General features: G+C 43.3%; 1 protein-coding gene across 1 annotated transcript in view; it reads right to left on the bottom strand.

Annotated features, from left to right (window-relative positions):
• Window positions 1–434: 434 nt before the first annotated feature.
• Window positions 435–19,217, bottom strand: part of MAMDC4 (MAM domain containing 4) — a 133,338-nt gene continuing 114,555 nt past the window's right edge. The window contains exons 25-29 of the mRNA XM_029614094.1: window positions 16,723–16,857; window positions 15,215–15,342; window positions 4,386–4,512; window positions 2,583–2,749; window positions 435–1,043 (exon numbers count right to left, since the gene is read on the bottom strand). Of these exons, the coding sequence (XP_029469954.1) occupies window positions 987–1,043; window positions 2,583–2,749; window positions 4,386–4,512; window positions 15,215–15,342; window positions 16,723–16,857 (614 nt within the window). The 3' untranslated portion in view covers window positions 435–986. The remainder of the gene's footprint in view (window positions 1,044–2,582; window positions 2,750–4,385; window positions 4,513–15,214; window positions 15,343–16,722; window positions 16,858–19,217) is intronic.

Below are 19,217 nucleotides of genomic sequence, written 5' to 3' on the forward strand. Positions count from 1 at the left end.
TTACGCCATTTTCTTTCTTTCTGCCGAAGTAGTTGTTTGAGATTTCTCAGTTCATCATTAAACCAGGGTTGTCTTTTGGATGCCTTTGAAGAGTGTTTTTTGGTGGTCAGTGGGCAAAGTGTGTTTGCTACTGATTTTGTTATTTTGGACCATGATTGAAGAGCGCTGTTAGGTGTAGAAACATCGATGGATGGTAATTCTGGGGCTAGAAGTTTGCTGAGGAGTTCAGAGTTACATGTTTTTTTGTAGAGGAAAGAAGGTCTTGAGAATTAGTTGTTTGTATCTTCCTTTTCCCTTCTATCATGCTAACAGGTGGCGAGGGAGATTTTCTCCTCCATTGCTTTGTCATAACATACTAATGAGTGGCTGTGATGTTACTAATGCTAATACCAGTGAGGATATGGATGATGGAAAAGTTGTGTTCTGTCTCTATCTGCTGCCAGGGGGCTATAAACCCACTTGTCTGGACTGCTCAAGCAGGATTCAAGGAAAGTAAATTAACAGGTATTGTAAGACAACATTTCTCCTTCAAAATTAAGTGATACGGTAATATTTAGATATTTGTTTTGTGTGTTAATACTTTATTTTACACATTTATTTATTTAAGAGTTTTTATATACCATCATTAAATTATTTACCATCATAATGGTTTACAATCGGGCACCTATATCAGAGAAAAATGTGGTTCATAATTTAGGTCAGAACACAAAGGCAGATAGAACATGTAGACACTAGCCAATTCTGATAAGCAGGTTTGGATACTTAACATTGTATCAATTAAGATATTTCTAGTTTTAGAAGTGGGCATCAATGCTGCTGTCTTTTTAGATGCTAGATCAAGAAAACTTCACTTCTTGATATTTCAAGCAGTTCACAAATGGGTGGAGTCATGTGACATGAGATTAATGAAGAATTCAAAGGATAAAGCTTTAACGTTTACTTATAACTGTTAATGTCTATTAGAACCATTATGTTTGCTGCATTTCTCAGTAGTGAGCATCATCAGCAGAAGTCGAAGGCAATGGCGGGTTATTAGCTTGGTCCTGTAATTAAACAGAAATGTAGCTGCTTATAAAAGACACTGAACATATCATTTGCCTCAGAAAATAAGTAGTAATAACTTATTCAAATAGTAAGATAATTAAGTTACTGGTGTTGATCATTTCCCACCCTAGGTCCTAAACCAAAACCTATTACAGGGATGCAAATGTGGAGGAAAGCCTTTGTGTGATTGCTTATGTAGTATCCTCGAGCTCTGCTGTTGTTTTCCTTCATCAACCTCTAAAAATGAGTTAGAATAGATTATCACCATTAAAATAGTTTCAGGACGATTGCAATATTTGCGCATTGTTAAACGGATGCTCATGATTGAGTTCCCCACTCAACGTACACCGATCCACCTCTCCGGGGCGCCCAATGCAAAATGCAAATGGGTTGCCGCGGTAAAAAAGAGGTGCTAGGGAAAATTACGCGCCTCTAGCACCGCCTCATCAGCAGGCACCCGGGAGAGGTAGCTGTCAGCTGGTTAGGAAAACGGATGCTTAATTTTAGAGTATCCGTTTTCCTAACTTGTGCACAGCCACAGGTTAGGAAAAATAAATGCTTGTTAATTGAGTGTCCTTTTTCCTAACTTGACCGCCGGCACCCTTTTTTTTTTTTTTTTTCGAGCATTCTAATTTTTTTAGTTCCTCCGACTTAATATTGCCACAAAATTAATTCAGAGGACGTACAGAAAAGCAGTATTTTCTGCTTTTCTGTACAGTTTTTGGGGTCCTCCAAAATTAATGCCTGTTTGGGGCAGGCATTTCGGGCACACATTTCTTTTTTTGGCATCAGGGGGAATAGATAATAGCCTCATCAACATGAATTTGTATGTTTTGCAACTGGCGCATGGTATTACATCAGCCTGTTTGTGATTTCACTTGACCACTAGAAGATCTTGTCAAATAATTGAGGCCTTTTATCTCACAATAGACATAATATGAGATAAACTCTTTCCTGTTGTCTAGCTAATTGTACGGTGTCTCTACCACCTACTTATCACATCTGTCAAATATTCCATGTAAAACACAATAGTAGGTATTGGCATGAGCCAGTCACAGGTCAAGTGACAAAAATTTTATTACAAAATAAAGCTAATGGCCTTCATCTTGAAGTCATACTTGCTCTGTGTTGACACAAGAACAATTTTCATGTTTTCAGCCTGATGAGTCCTGAGCATTATGGAAGATTACTGTTGCAAGTTAAGCTGCACTGGCTGGGTTATATAATCATTTAAAAGCTTTATTTTGGTCATTATAAAAAAAATAGGTACATTTACAAAGCTTTTTGGAATTAGCTAGAGATGAGATTCTCTACTCCCAGCCCACCCCCATTTTGCCTCCTCTCAATCCATTCCACCCTCCCACCCAGAAAGTGCAGTGGAGCAGAAGTTTCTAATTAGAAGAGGCAAGGGCTTTGCTCTTTCCTCACAATAATAGATTTCCTGGGTTGGTAGAACTTTGAATAATGTATAACCATAGATTTTGTAAGCCAGAGGTTCTTTAGGATGTATGTCAATAAAGTATGAAAGAGTTCCCTACCACAGAGAACACGATGTTATCAAAGCCTTGTATTCCGTCTTCTGGGTTCTCAATAATTGACTCCTGCTGTTTCTGCTTCTTAAGACAGCATCTGATCCCCACCATGGCAGCAAGCAGCAGTATAATCACAAGGAGAACGCTAATCACCACCACGCCTGTATTATCCTCTACAAAGAGAGTGAGAAAACTGAAGTAACTAATAGGTAAAGTTCTTGATACAAAACTTAAAAAAAATCAACCATAACATTTAAAAGCACTGGGGATAAGAAATCCATGCCCACCATACTAGAAAAGGTTTTACTTGTATGTATCAGGTTACCTACCTGGATCAAACATTGTATTTGTTTTGCTTGTAAAACTGAAATTCTATTAGATGCTTTCCTGTGGTCCCTCTCAATGCCTAGGGCTATCCATGCTCACAACAGTGGTATTCACATACAGAATGGTTTCAAAGTTGTTCATTCCGTGTGTGATAAAGTCTTATGATTACCTGCCCTTCCATTTATAGGAAGCCAAATGATTAAAAAAACCCAAAAATATGAGATCCAATAGCTTCTTTTTAGGCATATTGCAGCAATGTAGAAATAGAGACAATGTCAGCATGATCTCCAGCTTTATCTTCACTTCCCTTCCACTATGGATGGGAGGTGATAAGGGCCCTGACTTTTATGGTTTGGGGAACAAATAAACATGGGGGTAACTAGCTGATGCGGTGCTTACTATCCTTAATCACCAAGTCTGATACTTTTGCTGCAGTTCCAACATTGCTCTCTGCTTCCACGGCAACAGTTAAGGGAAATTGGATTCAAACAGCATTCGAGGGCCCTGACTTTTACGGTCTGGTAAACTGATAAGCATGGGGGTAACCTGCACAGTGCAGTGGATATTGGTATAAGCTTGCTGGGCAGACTGGGTGGATCATTTGGTTCTTTTCTGCCGTCATTTCTATGTTTCAGTATCTCCAACTGAGTGGCTGTTCCATACATCCAGTATTTAGTTTTTATACCATTATTGATAAGCCAGTTGGCTCTTTGACTAGAAGCCAAGTGTGTTCTCAGTCTATCAATAGTTCAAATGTTACTCTACTTTTTTATGAGTTGAATGCCTTCTGATTGGATGATATTTTGTTTTTAGAGGTATAAATCTGCAAACTATCAATCTGATTAGCTGACAGGGATTTCATTTGGTATAATAAAGAGTGCTGGTCCATGATTCAGTACAGTTCTACTGTCCTGCCACATTGACTCAAACTCTTCTCTGCCACTTTCTCTCTGTGTGACCTTGCACTTTACCTCTCTGTACCTATGGGTCCCAGATTCTTGTAATCTTGCTCTCCAGATCAGTAAATTAATTTAAATAAATATTATTCCAGTTTGTAGATAATAAACCTTTTAATTTTGCCTTTTAGAAGCTCATGGATTTAGAACTATGGATAACTTTTTTTTTTTTTTTTACATGCGTGATAAAAATGGCAGCAGGCAGTGTTTGTTTAAACCATAGCCCTTCCAGCTTGCTCCAGGATCTCAGTATTTCAATTCCATACCTTCACCAGTTTTGGAAAAGTTAGCCTTGTTCATCTAAATTAGGAAAACTGGAAATCAAATATAATAATTGATTATGTTTCTTTGTTCTGCTCCATATGCAGATCTGTAGGAAGATGAGTTGCCACTTGCACATTCACCTTAGATACATGATACTACTAATCACAATCCTTTATCTCCTAGTGGATCTCTTCCACTATGAGGACTATTGCTCACTATACTACATTACAATGTCAGGCAGTGCCCCCGTGCTACATCTCACTTGTGTGATTTTCAGTTTGGTCTCCAGCTTGGTCTGAATTGCAGTTTGCTCCCTCTGTGTATTCAATGTCATCCAGAGCGATGGTTCCAGCACCAGGCCAGACCCCCTTTGTAGCTTCAAAGACAATCTGTAGAAAGAAGCAGCATGGAGTAAAGGAAATGGTAGGGGGAAGAATTCTAAGGAAGGCAACTATCCCTCGCCTCACACACATTGCAGTGCTAAAAGGACATTGCTAGGACCAATATGGTGAAAAATGGACCTTAGTTTCCTTCTGCTGTTTTACTTTTTGCACAGAGTTGTCATTGTTTTTTGGTATAAATTTGAAGGCATTAGCCCATTGGTGTGCTACCAGTGGTAATAGAGCTTTAATGGCGCTCAGCAAAATATCCTGTTTCAATTTGCATAATTTTGCTGCTGCACCATGGCAGAAGACACAAGTAGAAAAGCTGGCTTAGGTGATCAAATCATAAGAACATAAGAACATAAGAAAATGCCATACTGGGTCAGACCAAGGGTCCATCAAGCCCAGCATCCTGTTTCCAACAGTGGCCAATCCAGGCCATAAGAACCTGGCAAGTACCCAAAAACTAAGTCTATTCCATGTAACCATTGCTAATGGCAGTGGCTATTCTCTAAGTGAACTTAATAGCAGGTAATGGACTTCTCCTCCAAGAACTTATCCAATCCTTTTTTAAACACAGCTATACTAACTGCACGAACCACATTCTCTGGCAACAAATTCCAGAGTTTAATTGTGCGTTGAGTAAAAAAGAACTTTCTCGATTAGTTTTAAATGTGCCCCATGCTAACTTCATGGAGTGTCCCCTAGTCCTTCTACTATCCGAAAGAGTAAATAACCGATTCACATCTACCCGTTCTAGACCTCTCATGATTTTAAACACTTCTATCATATCCCCCCTCAGTCGTCTCTTCTCCAAGCTGAAAAGTCCTAACCTCTTTAGTCTTTCCTCATAGGGGAGTTGTTCCATTCCCCTTATCATTTTGGTAGCCCTTCTCTGTACCTTCTCCATCGCAATTATATCTTTTTTGAGATGCGGCGACCAGAATTGTACACAGTATTCAAGGTGCGGTCTCACCATGGAGCGATACAGAGGCATTATGACATTTTCTGTTTTATTCATCATTCCTTTTCTAATAATTCCCAACATTCTGTTTGCTTTTTTGACTGCCGCAGCACACTGAACCGACGATTTCAATGTGTTATCCACTATGACACCTAGATCTCTTTCTTGGGTTGTAGCACCTAATATGGAACCCAACATCGTGTAATTATAGCATGGGTTATTTTTCCCTATATGCATCACCTTGCACTTATCCACATTAAATTTCATCTGCCATTTGGATGCCCAATTTTCCAGTCTCACAAGGTCTTCCTGCAATTTATCACAATCTGCTTGTGATTTAACTACTCTGCACAATTTTGTGTCATCTGCAAATTTGATTATCTCACTCGTCGTATTTCTTTCCAGATCATTTATAAATATATTGAACAGTAAGGGTCCCAACACAGAACCCTGAGGTACTCCACTGTCCACTCCCTTCCACTGAGAAAATTGCCCATTTAATCCTACTCTCTGTTTTCTGTCTTTTAGCCAGTTTGCAATCCACGAAAGGACATCGCCACCTATCCCATGACTTTTTACTTTTCCTAGAAGCCTCTCATGAGGAACTTTGTCAAACGCCTTCTGAAAATCCAAGTATACTATATCTACCGGTTCACCTTTATCCACATGTTTATTAACTCCTTCAAAAAAAGTGAAGCAGATTTGTGAGGCAAGACTTGCCCTGGGTAAAGCCATGCTGACTTTGTTCCATTAAACCATGTCTTTCTATATGTTCTGTGATTTTGATGTTTATAACACTTTCCACTATTTTTCCTGGCACTGAAGTCAGGCTAACCGGTCTGTAGTTTCCCGGATCGCCCCTGGAGCCCTTTTTAAATATTGGGGTTACATTTGCTATCCTCCAGTCTTCAGGTACAATGGATGATTTTAATGATAAGTTACAAATTTTTACTAATAGGTCTGAAATTTCATTTTTTAGTTCCTTCAGAACTCTGGGGTGTATACCATCCGGTCCAGGTGATTTACTACTCTTCAGTTTGTCAATCAGGCCTACCACATCTTCTAGGTTCACCGTGATTTGATTCAGTCCATCTGAATCATTACCCATGAAAACCTTCTCCATTACGGGTACCTCCCCAACATCCTCTCCATTACGGGTACCTCCCCAACATCCTCTTCAGTAAACACCGAAGCAAAGAAATCATTTAATCTTTCCGCGATGGCCTTATCTTCTCTAAGTGCCCCTTTAACCCCTCGATCATCTAACGGTCCAACTGACTCCCTCACAGGCTTTCTGCTTCGGATATATTTAAAAAAGTTTTTACTGTGAGTTTTTGCCTCTACAGCCAACTTCTTTTCAAATTCTCTCTTAGCCTGTCTTATCAATGTCTTACATTTAACTTGCCAATGTTTATGCTTTATCCCTATTTTCTTCTGTTGGATCCTTCTTCAATTTTTGAATGAAGATCTTTTGGCTAAAATAGCTTCTTTCACCTCCCCTTTTAACCATGCCGGTAATCGTTTTGCCTTCTTTCCACCTTTCTTAATGTGTGGAATACATCTGGACTGTGCTTCTAGAATGGTATTTTTTAACAATGACCACGCCTCTTGGACATTTTTTTACTTTTGTAGCTGCTCCTTTCAGTTTTTTTTCTAACAATTTTTTCTCATTTTATCAAAGTTTCCCTTTTGAAAGTTTAGCACGAGAGCCTTGGATTTGCACACTGTTCCTTTTCCAGTCATTAAATCAAATTTGATCATATTATGATCACTATTGCCAAGTGGCCCCACCACCGTTACCTCTCTCACCAAGTCCTGAATAATAAATCTATATAAAGCCAGCCTGTGTTTCAGTAGCAGTGCTGCACACTGCCATTCAGAGGATCTGAGTTTGATTCCCGAGTCAGGTCTTTCACTCCATGGTCTTGTTGGGGTTGGGGATGCTGCAGAGGTAGTGCTCAACCCTTTGGGGGAAGGAGCCCCAGTTGTGCAGCAGCAACATCTAGTGGCTAAATTTAGGACCCATGATTGCAGAGTTCCAGAAGATGCCTTGCTGCCTATGCCCCACCACCCAGCCAAGGATTTGCTGTGATAATTGGGCTAGATGAGTTCAAGAAGTGATCTAAACTAGAGGAAAAATATTCCTGGGTCATTTTGAATAAAGGTTTGTGGCATCAGATTCCAGCTGGCAGCCCAAAGGAACAGGAAGAAATTACTAGGCCCTATAAAGGAAATAAATGCAGTTTCCTGTTCATACCCCATCAGTCCAGACAAGTGGTTTTTGCATCCCTGCCATCAGATGGAGGCAGAGAACAAAAACTTTGAGGCACTGCTACATAACCAAGAGTGCCACCTGCAGTATCTTAATATTTCTCTGTCTCCAGCAGATGACGGAGGTGCAAACCTGCATTCTGAGTGAGATTACTTTAAAAAAAAAAAAGAAAAGAAGAAAGGGAAGCGAAGGATCAGCTTCAAATGCTCCCTGATGTGTTAGGTACCTTTGTGGGCCACCCAGGCGACTGAGGGGTTGGTAATCCCTGGCTGGCTCTGCCCACATCTTCCCGGGGGACTGCTAGCCAGGGGTCCTGGTTCCCTCATCCCCACGGAGGGCCTCTCCCTGGATCGCATACAAGCAGGGAAGTATTGGAACTTTTGTATTCATTCATTTTTTTTTTTAAATTTAAAACTGACTACAAAGTCCTTTGACTGGAGCTAAGGCTGGGCTTGATCGTGGCTAGGCCTTGGTGCAGCAAGGCTGTGATTGCATCAGGAAGAGGCTGTTGGAGCTATCTGACATCACCAGGAGTCCCGGGGCTTGTCAGGGGTGCCTGTTCGGTGCAGGTGCAAGCTAATTTTTCTGGCGCATCAGCAGCGAGGTGGCCATGTGGAAGGCCTAATGGTGCCTGCATCGCATCGTGCCAAATTTTGGCGAGCCTGTGGCTCGCGCCAACTGCAGCCAAAATTCTAGTGTCCTTTGCAGCGATTGCACCTCAGGGGATGAATGAATCTAAGGAGAAGCAGCAAGCAGCCGGAGAAGTACCTATTCGTCGGGCCCTATGTTGGTTGTTCTTGGGTGAGCTGAGAGTGCGGAGGTGTTTTCTGAGACATGCAGCAGAAAGACCGCCACTCCCACAAGGCCCAGGAACACCGCCCAACTCTTTCCCAGAAAGAATGGCCTTCAGAGGAGGTTTTGGAGGGTGGGGGGACGGGGACCAGAGGCGTCTGCTCCCATGGCTGGGGAGGATTTCTCTTCAGAGTTTGACCTGCCTCTACACAAGGCCTATTTGGCCAGGTGAGCAGCAGAGAAGCAGCCCCTGATGGGGAGGCCACAGTTGCCCTTGAGAAGGGTCAAGGTGGGCCCAGGGAGGGGGGGCTCTGGAGCCTTGCTGTGCCACCTGGGACTGGCTTGGTCCTCGGGTGAGGTGGACCATGCGAATGCCGAGGATTTTCAGATCTGGAGGATCCATTTGAAGATGGTAGAGAGCTGGAGGACGAACCGGGAGACAACCCAGGGTTGTCCTAGAAACAGGCGTGCTGGGCAGCAATCCAGGGATGAAGAATGATGGGGCTGATCCAAAGGAGTCTCCATTGACTGAAGGGGATGACCTGAGAGTCGTTTGGTTATTTTGGAAGGAGGAGTTGAAGTCCCTCATTCCTCATGTCTTAGATGAGCAGGGTATCAAGGTCACTCAGGAGGATTCAGACAGGTGGGGATCTGGTTCTGAATGGCCTGCAGGTTCTGCCAAAGTCCATTCCATTGCCCAAGAAGATCAGGAAGCTGGTAAATCTGAAGGTCAACAGGGCAATGGCAAAATTGTATCTGCTTGTCGGAGACCTTGGAGCGGTTGAGGCTGCAAAAGGTAGATGTGGAGGTTTCGGCAATCAAAAAGAAGACCATTATTCCTGTGGTGGGGTCAGCCACCCTAAAGGATGAACAGGACCACAGGCTGGAGATCCAGTTGAAGAGGATGTTCGAGGTGTAGGCCTTGAGCCTCCAGGTGGCGATTTATGGTAGCCTAATGCAGCAGGCATGTTTGTGCAGAAGGCACAGGAGAAGGATGATTTGCCAGAACATTCTAAGCAGGCAGCTCATCTGGAAGCTGGGGTGGTCTATGTGGCAGATGCACTATATGACTTGGTCTGAACTTCGGCCAGAAATAGGGTCTCTGTGGAGGCGGCGAGAAGGCTGCTATGGTTGTGTAACTGGTCGGTAGATGTGTGATCTAAGTCACAGCTATGTAATCTTCTTTTTAAGGGGAAGACCTGGAGCAGTTGTTGAAAACCCTGGGGGAATCCAAGGAGAATAGATTGCTGGAGGACAAGAAGTCTGTGAAGAAGACCTTTCAGCCGCGTGCCTTGTTTAGGGATTTTCAGTGTTTCTTAGTCTGGAAGATGGCCTCGGGTGTAGGGCAAAAGCAGGTGTTGGGTCGGCAGCAGTCCTTTCAGGGTTCCCGCTGGATTTCCAGGGTTGGTGCCGGTCAGGGGACTGGAGGAGGTAAGTCTTCGCAATGAAGTTAGGCGGGTCCACTCTTTGGTCGAGGAAGTAGGAGGGAGATTGTCCCACTTTTCCAAGGAGTGGACCAGAATCACGTCAGACCAGTGGGTTCTTGAGGTGATAAGAGAATTTTTTCATCCATTATGGCATGCTTTCATGATATCCCATTGCATATCCCGATCCAAGTGAAGGCAATATGGGATACTCTACTTCACTTACAAGATCTGGACGCTATTGTGCCAGTTCCTGCTCCAGAAAAGGGTACACATTTTGGATCTCCAGAAGATCAACCTGGTGCTGTGGGTGCCATGTTTCCGGATGGAGTCACTGCGAATGATCATTGTAGCTGTTCGGAAGGGAGAATTTCTAGTGGCTCTGGGTCTAACAGAAGCCTATCTGAATATCTCTATTCGGCCGGAGCACCAGAAATTTTTGAGGTTTATGGTGCTGGGACAGCATTTCCAGTTTCAGGCCCTTCCCTTCCAGTTGGCCATGACACCGTTAACATTCACCCAGGTGATGGTGGTGGTGGCGGCGACGTTAAGGAGGGAAAGGATTCGGGTCCACCCTTAACTGGACACCTGGCTCAGTCGAGTAAATTCCAAAGGGAATGTTGTCAGGAGGTACACCGGGTGATGGAGGTGTTACAGTTGCTCGGATGGGCAATAAATTTGGCCAAGAGTCATCAGGTGCAGACCCTGTTGTTGGACTATCTGGGGGTGCAGTTTGGTACCCGGTTGGGTGGAATCTTTCTCACCTCGGAGAGAATTGCAAAGATTCACGGTCAGATAGAGCATTACTTGAGGCTGCCAGTTCCCAAGGCCATGGATTATTTACAGGTGCTGGCTTTTTATGGCATCTACACTAGATTTGGTGCCATAGGCATTTGCCCACTGTGGCCTCTCTACCACTGCAGGGGGAATCCAGATTCAGTCTCTCATGGTGGCTGTCTTGCCACAATTTGGAGAACGGGATGGATCTGGAGACTCCGGACTGGGTAGTGGTGACCACGGATGCCAACCTCAGTGGTTACGGCGGGGGGGGGGGGGGGGGGGGGGGGGGGGGGGGGGGGGGGGGGGGGGGGGGGGGGTGTCTGCCTTGGACGGATGGCTCTAGGTCGGTGTTCGCCTACGGAAACATCTTATCAATCAATCATTTGGAAATGAGGGTGATTCACAGGGTGTTAATGGTTTTCCTCCTTAAGGCCCGAGGATGTATGGTGATATTTTTCTCAGACAATGCAATAATAGTGGCGTATATTAATCGGCAGGGTGACACAAAGAGTCTTGCCATAGCTCAGGAGGCTCAAGAGCCTTTTGTCTGGGTGGAGATGCATTTGGAAGGGATAGCAGCTTCACATGTGGCCAGAGTGGACACTGTGCAAGTGGACTATCTCAGTAGACAACAGCTGTACCCGGAGGAATGGGAGTTGTCAGTGGAGGCCTTCAACCCGATTCAGGTTCGCTGGGGTTCAGCTGGATCTGATGGTGTCACAGAGCCTTGCCAAGATGCTGTGGGTTTTCAGTTGCAGAAGAGAGGTTGGAGCTGAGGGCATAGATGCTCTTGTTCTCCCATGGCCTACAGGGATCCTGCAATACATGTTTCCTCCATGGCCGTTAACAGGTCATGTGTCAAGACGCATCAAGAAACATCCGAGTCGGGTAGTTCTTGTGACTCCGGAGTGCCTGCATCGTTCGTGGTTCTCAGATCTGATTCATCTTGCAGTAGACAGGCCCTGGGCCTATCTTCTCGGATCGGGTGGATCGCTTTTGTCTCGAGGCCTATGGCAACACTGCCCTGAATATAACTGATCTCGTTAGATCTTGGAAGCCAAGCAGGGGTGTCATTTAAGTTAAAAGGTTACTCGGAGGCGGCCATGGTCACTTTGCTTCAGGCCAGGAGACCATCCACGACTATGGCTTATGCTGGGTGTGGAGGCTCTCTGAGTCTTGGTGTATAGAGGGAGGCTTAGACTTGTTGTACGTGGAGATCCCTCATATTCTGGCCTTTTTACAACAGGGCTTGTCCAAAAGACTTAGTTTACAATTCCCTTCGGTGCAAGTGGCAGCATTGGGATGTCTCAGAGGTAAGCTACAAGGGAGGCCTTTGATGTCACATCTGGATGTGGTACAGTTCTTGAAGGAGGTCAAGCATTTATGGCTGCTGGTGCACAGATTGTGTCTGGTGTGGCGTTTGAACTTAGTCCGAGTATTATGCGGACCTCTATTCGAGCCATTACAGAAGATGTCGTTGAAGGATCTTGCCCTGAAGGTGGTTTTTCTGGCGGCAATTTGCTCAGCCTTTCGGATTTCAGAGCTGCAGGCTTTGACCTGTAGAGAGCCGTTTCTGAGAATTACAGATGATGGGATGTCTTTGTGCATGGTACCCTCTTTTCTGCCCAAGGTGGTTTCCTTGTTTCTCATTCAGATGGTGGAACTTCCCACATTTTCAAATTGGTTGTCTGAGACGCCAGAAGCAAGGGAGCTTCATTTGTTGGATGTTCGAGTACTGTTGTGGTATCTGAAGGACACCAACAGTTTCCGGTGGTCGGTTTATCTATTTGTATTGTTTGGCTGGCCAAAGAAGGGATGTAAAGTTTCTAAGGACACTATTGCTCATTGCTTAAAGGAAGCTATTATTTTGGCCTATCTCTGCAAGGGTCGGAAGGTTCAAGAGGGGTTGTGAGCGCACTCTACTAGGGCACTGGTGGTCTCTTGGACTGAGTGTCAGTTGATGTCGCTACAGGAGATCTGTTGGGAGACAACGTGGTCTTCATTGCATACTTTCTCTCAGTATTACCATTGGATGTTCAGGCGCTGGCGGAACAGAGTTTTGGCAAGTGTGTGTTGAGAGTGGGTCTTTCGCATTCCCCCCTAGTGTAGGGGTGCTTGGGCGCATCCCACTTGTCTGAACTGATATGGGGTCGATCAAGAAAGGAAGATTGGTTCTTACCTGCTAATATAGATCAGTCCAGAGACCCAGCCCCTTATATACGAAAGACCGCTAGACTTGCATGAATGCAATCTGAGGATTTTCATTATATGTATATTCAGAACCTAAACAGGACTACCAGGTTTTAAGTAGTTACGTGGGGTTGTTGTGGGGCTGTAGTTCAGGGGGTTCCAAACCTTAGTTTGACATTCGTCCTGGGAGGACAGGGGATAGTTGTGTTTCACTCTAGTTTGGCTTGGGTAGAGGTCAATACAGAGGGACTGCAGGTGGCACTCTCAGTTATGAGGCAGTGCCTCAAAGTTTTTGTTCTCTACCTCCATCTGCTGGTAGATATGCAAAACCCACTTGACTGGACTGATCTGTGGTACTTCAGGAACGAAAATTAGCAGGTAGGAACCAATTTTCTTATAATTAAGAACATAAGAACATAAGAAAATGCCATACTGGGTCAGACCAAGGGTCCATCAAGCCCAGCATCCTGTTTCCATCAGTGGCCAATCCAGGCCATAAGAACCTGGCAAGCACCCAAAAACTAAGTCTATTCCATGTAACCATTGCTAATGGCAGTGGCTATTCTCTAAGTGAACTTAATAGCAGGTAATGGACTTCTCCTCCAAGAACTTATCCAATCCTTTTTTAAACACAGCTATACTAACTGCACGAACCACATTCTCTGGCAACAAATTCCAGAGTTTAATTGTGCGTTGAGTAAAAAAGAACTTTCTCCAATTAGTTTTAAATGTGCCCCATGCTAACTTCATGGAGTGCCCCCTAGTCTTTCTACTATCCGAAAGAGTAAATAACCGATTCACATCTACCCGTTCTAGACCTCTCATGATTTTAAACACCTCTATCATATCCCCCCCTCAGTCGTCTCTTCTCCAAGCTGAAAAGTCCTAACCTCTTTAGTCTTTCCTCATAGGGGAGTTGTTCCATTCCCTTTATCATTTTGGTAGCCCTTCTCTGTACCTTCTCCATCGCAATTATATCTTTTTTGAGATGCGGCGATCAGAATTGTACACAGTATTCAAGGTGCGGTCTCACCATGGAGCGATACAGAGGCATTATGACATTTTCCGTTTTATTCATCATTCCTTTTCTAATAATTCCCAACATTCTGTTTGCTTTTTGACTGCCGCAGCACACTGCACCGACGATTTCAATGTGTTATCCACTATGACACCTAGATCTCTTTCTTGGGTTGTAGCACCTAATATGGAACCCAACATTGTGTAATTATAGCATGGGTTTTTTTTCCCTATATGCATCACCTTGCACTTATCCACATTAAATTTCATCTGCCATTTGGATGCCCAATTTTCCAGTCTCACAAGGTCTTCCTGCAATTTATCACAATCTGCTTGTGATTTAACTACTCTGAACAATTTTGTGTCATCTGCAAATTTGATTATCTCACTCGTCGTATTTCTTTCCAGATCATTTATAAATATATTGAACAGTAAGGGTCCCAATACAGATCCCTGAGGCACTCCACTGTCCACTCCCTTCCACTGAGAAAATTGCCCATTTAATCCTACTCTCTGTTTCTTTCTGCGTGTAGAGACAGGAAGTTACTTCTTTATGCTTCTGTTTAAATCTCCTGTTTTATGTTCAGTGTTCCTATGTGGAGCAGCAGCAAGAGAATGCAGCTAGAAGCTACAGGCTCAGTCAATTCTTTTTGAATAGCTTTGCAGCTATACCAAGGCTGCAAGCAAACATCTGCCATTTTCACATTTTACCAACACAAGTATAGGGTTCCTTTAACTAGTCTTATATCAAAGTTGAATATCCATTATTGGCCCAGTGGCCAAGTGAAAGATCTCTAATTTGATCCCTGAGTCGGGTCTTCTGCTCTACAAATCATCTGGGACTGCTATTGAGTGAGAGGAGGAGAGGAAAAGGGAGTCATAGTAATTGCTTTAGGGTTGGATATACCTGGCGGCTGGATTAGAGGCCCATGATTGCAGGATTCCAGAAGAAGCTCTGGTGTATGGTGCCTGGCCCAGGACCATCACTGCAATGACCACGGTAGGTATTTTGGGAGTAGAGGATTAAAGCAGAGGAAAAATGCTCATGTAGTTGTCAGTGAAGCCTTGTGATGCCAGATCCTAGCTATAGTTCTGGTTGAGCTGGAAGTACAAAGGAGGAGGAGGAAACTGCTGGGTCAAAAACAAAATTCACTCTGGGAACTTATTGAGGAAGCTACTCTTGAATCTATGCCTGCTACATCACACCTTTCCTTGACCTGTTTCCCCTAATTTTTTTAGAACATATTTTTACCACTGTGACTATGTTACCTGGAACTCCACAGGACTGTTCACTAGGATTTTCTTGGATAGCCAGCCTCTGCTCTGATGCCCTTCAACACTCCACATCGTGAGTTGACCAAGAGAACTGTAGAGCTTCACCCTAAATTCTCCTTTGTCTGTTGGAAAGAGAGGGGATAAAAAGAGAATCAGTGAGGGCCTAAGAAACATGAGAATAAAGGGGAATACATTGTAGTACATATGAATGAAGTATTCAGCACAGTCACACTTAACCCATTTCATATCTAGGCACCATCTCCTCTCAGGGCAAAGGATATTTAGCACCAGGGATGTGTACGTTGATGCTGGGAATGTTTATGTCAATGGTTCCAATTAGAGATGGTAAGTGACGCACTAAGAATCAAGAGATCATAAGTCTCCTGTAAACTAGAAAGACAAATCCACCTCTAGTACTGCAGCCCCAAAATTCTAGTCAGCATCCATCCCTCTGTATTTTGTAATTTTCTCTGCAGTTTGGTTTCCACCTCCTGTTTGGATTTATTTACATGTTTTGCTCCCCATTCACAACTCTGACAGTTAATTCTATATTACAGGCATCTCTGGGTAGAGAAGTACCTCTGGAATTTACCACAGACTTTACCTTTCCAATACCTCCCAAAACAAAACAAGCTTTTTTTTAATTTTTATTTTAATTTAATTTTATTTATTTATTTATTTATTATTTTTTATTTTATTTTTTTTATCTGATACTAAGCCATTTTGGGGTCTTTCATGCTTCTCTGGAGGTTTTTTTTGCATACTCTGCTGAATCTTACTCCCTTCTCACAAGTCTCATTCACTTTCTAGTGGTCAGTACTAGTGCCAGGCCATTGCAATTCTGTACTTGTACTATAGTGCAACAATGTGCAGGTAATTACAGCACTCGAGAAGAAGACCAAACCATAGTACACACTACTTGAAACAATCGTCAAACTCAAAAGAATTTACTTACTACATTATAATCTATTCATGTCCAAACAAAATCAGTAAGAGAATAGATGGCATCCATGTACAATAACAACTTCTCAATACATGGCAAGAGACATATTGGCAATATTGTTACATTCTGTACATGGCATTGATTATATACTTAATTCCCTTGGCTACCAGTAAATATTAAGGCAATCTACTTCTTGCTTTTTGGTCTCCATTGTAGAAATCATCATCAGTCCTAGCCTCTTTCTTCCAATTTGTACTTTTTTAAAACTCTGCTTCCATTTTACTTATTTTTACCATTTCAGATTCATTTTATTTCTACCTCTCATTATCTTACATTACACATTGTGCTCTGGAGTAGCTGCTATGCTCAAATTTATATAGAATAGGAAGGACACAAACATTTCCAGTGCCCTCCTTTCGGTCAGTCATTCTGAAAAGTGAATGATGGCTAAAATACAATGTTTTTGAAAATGGCGGGTAGAATATCAGCTTCCGCTGCCAATTTAATAACCTGCTGTGATTTCTATTTTCCCAACAAGACAATGTGAAGCTTCACTTACGGAAGTGTTCAGAGAAGTCCATGTGGTACCAGAATATGAAGCAAGAGCCCGTGGTTGCTGGAAGATGCTCACTCAAAAGTTCAGCTTTAGCTCCCTTAGAATCTAATTGACTGGTGTCACAAAATGCATAGTGACCTAAAACCAAGGATGGAAACAAGAATAAGAGGGATGAGAACACAGGGGTCTACAGAAGGTCTCTTATCAGAAAATGCGTGAACACCCAAGTACCTTCATAGTTCTAGGAAACCTTGAGTAGAGGCCCTTCAATACAAATGTTGCTTCCTCTATAGTGGAACTCCCATTTATGTAGTTTTGCCTGGCTTTGTGGGAAAACTGTCACATTTCTAAGCTTAGTTTTTATATAAAATGGGTTTGCAGACATGGAAAAGTTACAAAAATGCTATGAAAGAACATGTGGGACCTTTCATAGTCATTGGACAAGTGGGTATTTCCAGGAAGGAAAAAAGAGAAAATAAAACATTAAAAGCTATCCATTGGGCTCAGTGGTAGTGCTGCATGCTGCCATGTAGAAGGACCAGATTTGATTCCTGAATCAGGCCTTCCACTCCCCAGGTCGATCGGAGTTGGAAATGTATGGCGGCAGTGTTCATAGATCTTGGGGGAAGGAATTGGGGTCATCGTGCAATAGCAATGCCTGGTTAAGAACATAAGAACATCCAACCCAGCATCCTCTCTCCAACAGTGGCCAATTCAGGCCATAATAACCTGGCAAGTACCCAAAAACTAAGTCTATCCCATGTTACTGTTGCTGGATTTAGGGCTCATGACTGCAGAGTTCCTGAATGATCCTTGGTGCATTGCCCCCACTGGATTCATGTTGTTGTGATCAGACTAAGTAACGTGGGGGAGAGGGGGAAGTGGTAGCTGGACTGGGAACACCAGGGTCTGTAGCTGAGCCGAGGCACCAGGGATGGCCCGAGGACAGAGCTGGCAGCCTACTGCTGCCAGGGGCAAGGAACCAGGCACTAGAGTTACTGCAGAGAGGTGAGGGGGCCGAGACGTGGGTCTGCCGTGGACAGCACACATAAAATTTTCAATTTTATGTTAATATTTTATTGCAGCCGACCAAAGCCACATGGCCAAGGTCCAATCCCCAGCCCTTTCCCCAGTTACTTAGCTGGGCCAAGGTCAGATCAGCGCCATTTTGGAAAATGGCACCAACTGTGCTGGGTGCAAGGTGTACCCAGTCCCGATGCGGGATCCGTTTTTAGCGATGGGGAGGTGTGGAAGAGGCATCAGGGGTGGGGGTGAGTGGGGGCAGGACACAATTTTTTTTTCTTTTTGGTGGAATGGTTGGGCGAATCAATCTGGGGAGTTTGGGCTTTGGGAGGAAGTCCTCATTTGTCTGGATATTTGTTTGTAAAATATTGATGTGGTATTGGTTATTTCTTTGAGTGCCTATTTTAAGTGCTTCTTTTTATCTACACCTATATAATCATGGCGATTAAGGTCATTTTTCGAACATAGTCTCAATACTCCTCAGAAGAGGTACCTATTACCTCAGGAATTGCAGCGTCTTAAAGCTTCTATAGAGCTACTTCAGGAAACACATCTCTGGAGATGGCATGAACACATGCTCCATCTCCCTGATTATCCCCTTAAGGTTTGAGCGGCCAGCTCTAAAGATGCCTGATATACAGGGGTGGGTATGTTTTTTTTCAGTTCACTTTGCTCACGAACTTCTATTTCAAACTGCAGATCCTATAGGTCGCTACTGATTGGTGAAAATACGGGTGGGGAAGGAAGTAATTTCCATTCTCAATATGTATGCTCCCAATATGTTTCAGAGCTCTTTTCTACATTTGCTGAATAGACTTTTACTGGACCATGCTGAGGGTTCTTTTATAGTGGGTGGGGACTTTAACTTGACTAGAAATGTTATCCTTGATAACTCTTACTCTTCCCCTTCCCCTTGTTTACATTGGGAAAGTAGACGGTCTCTGGCTGTTTTGATGTCTCATGGGGCTTGCTGATATTTGGCGGCAACGCTACCCTACTTCTCATATGCACACTTTTTTTTCTCACCCGCATAGTTCCTATTCATTTATCAATTATTTTCTTATAGATGTCCTCCTACAGAACCGGGTGGTAGAAGTGGGGATTGGGGACACAACCTGGTTGGACCATGCCCCATATATGGCTTAGTGTTAAACTTGATGCTGCAGATAAAGGTTTAAGTTTCTGCCACTTTAATGAGAGCTTGGTCAGAGATGATTCTTTTGCTAAATCTCTGGATGAACATCTTCAGTTTTTCTTTCAATCTAAAGCATCCAACCTGGTATCTAAAAGTTCGCTATGGGAATCTTCTAAGGTAGTGGCACCTTATCTCTTGTACGTCATTTTGTAATATTACTTTTTACCCTGGGTTGCAATTTGGTACTTTTTAAAAGTGGTTAGCTTCAGGTGTTTCATGTATCGGCCATTGCTTTTTTCAAGGATCTATTATACGATTTTCTGAGCTACAAGATAAATTT

This window comes from Rhinatrema bivittatum, chromosome 8 (assembly GCF_901001135.1).
Source record: "Rhinatrema bivittatum chromosome 8, aRhiBiv1.1, whole genome shotgun sequence".
In the NCBI taxonomy this organism is placed as follows: Eukaryota; Metazoa; Chordata; class Amphibia; order Gymnophiona; family Rhinatrematidae; genus Rhinatrema; species Rhinatrema bivittatum.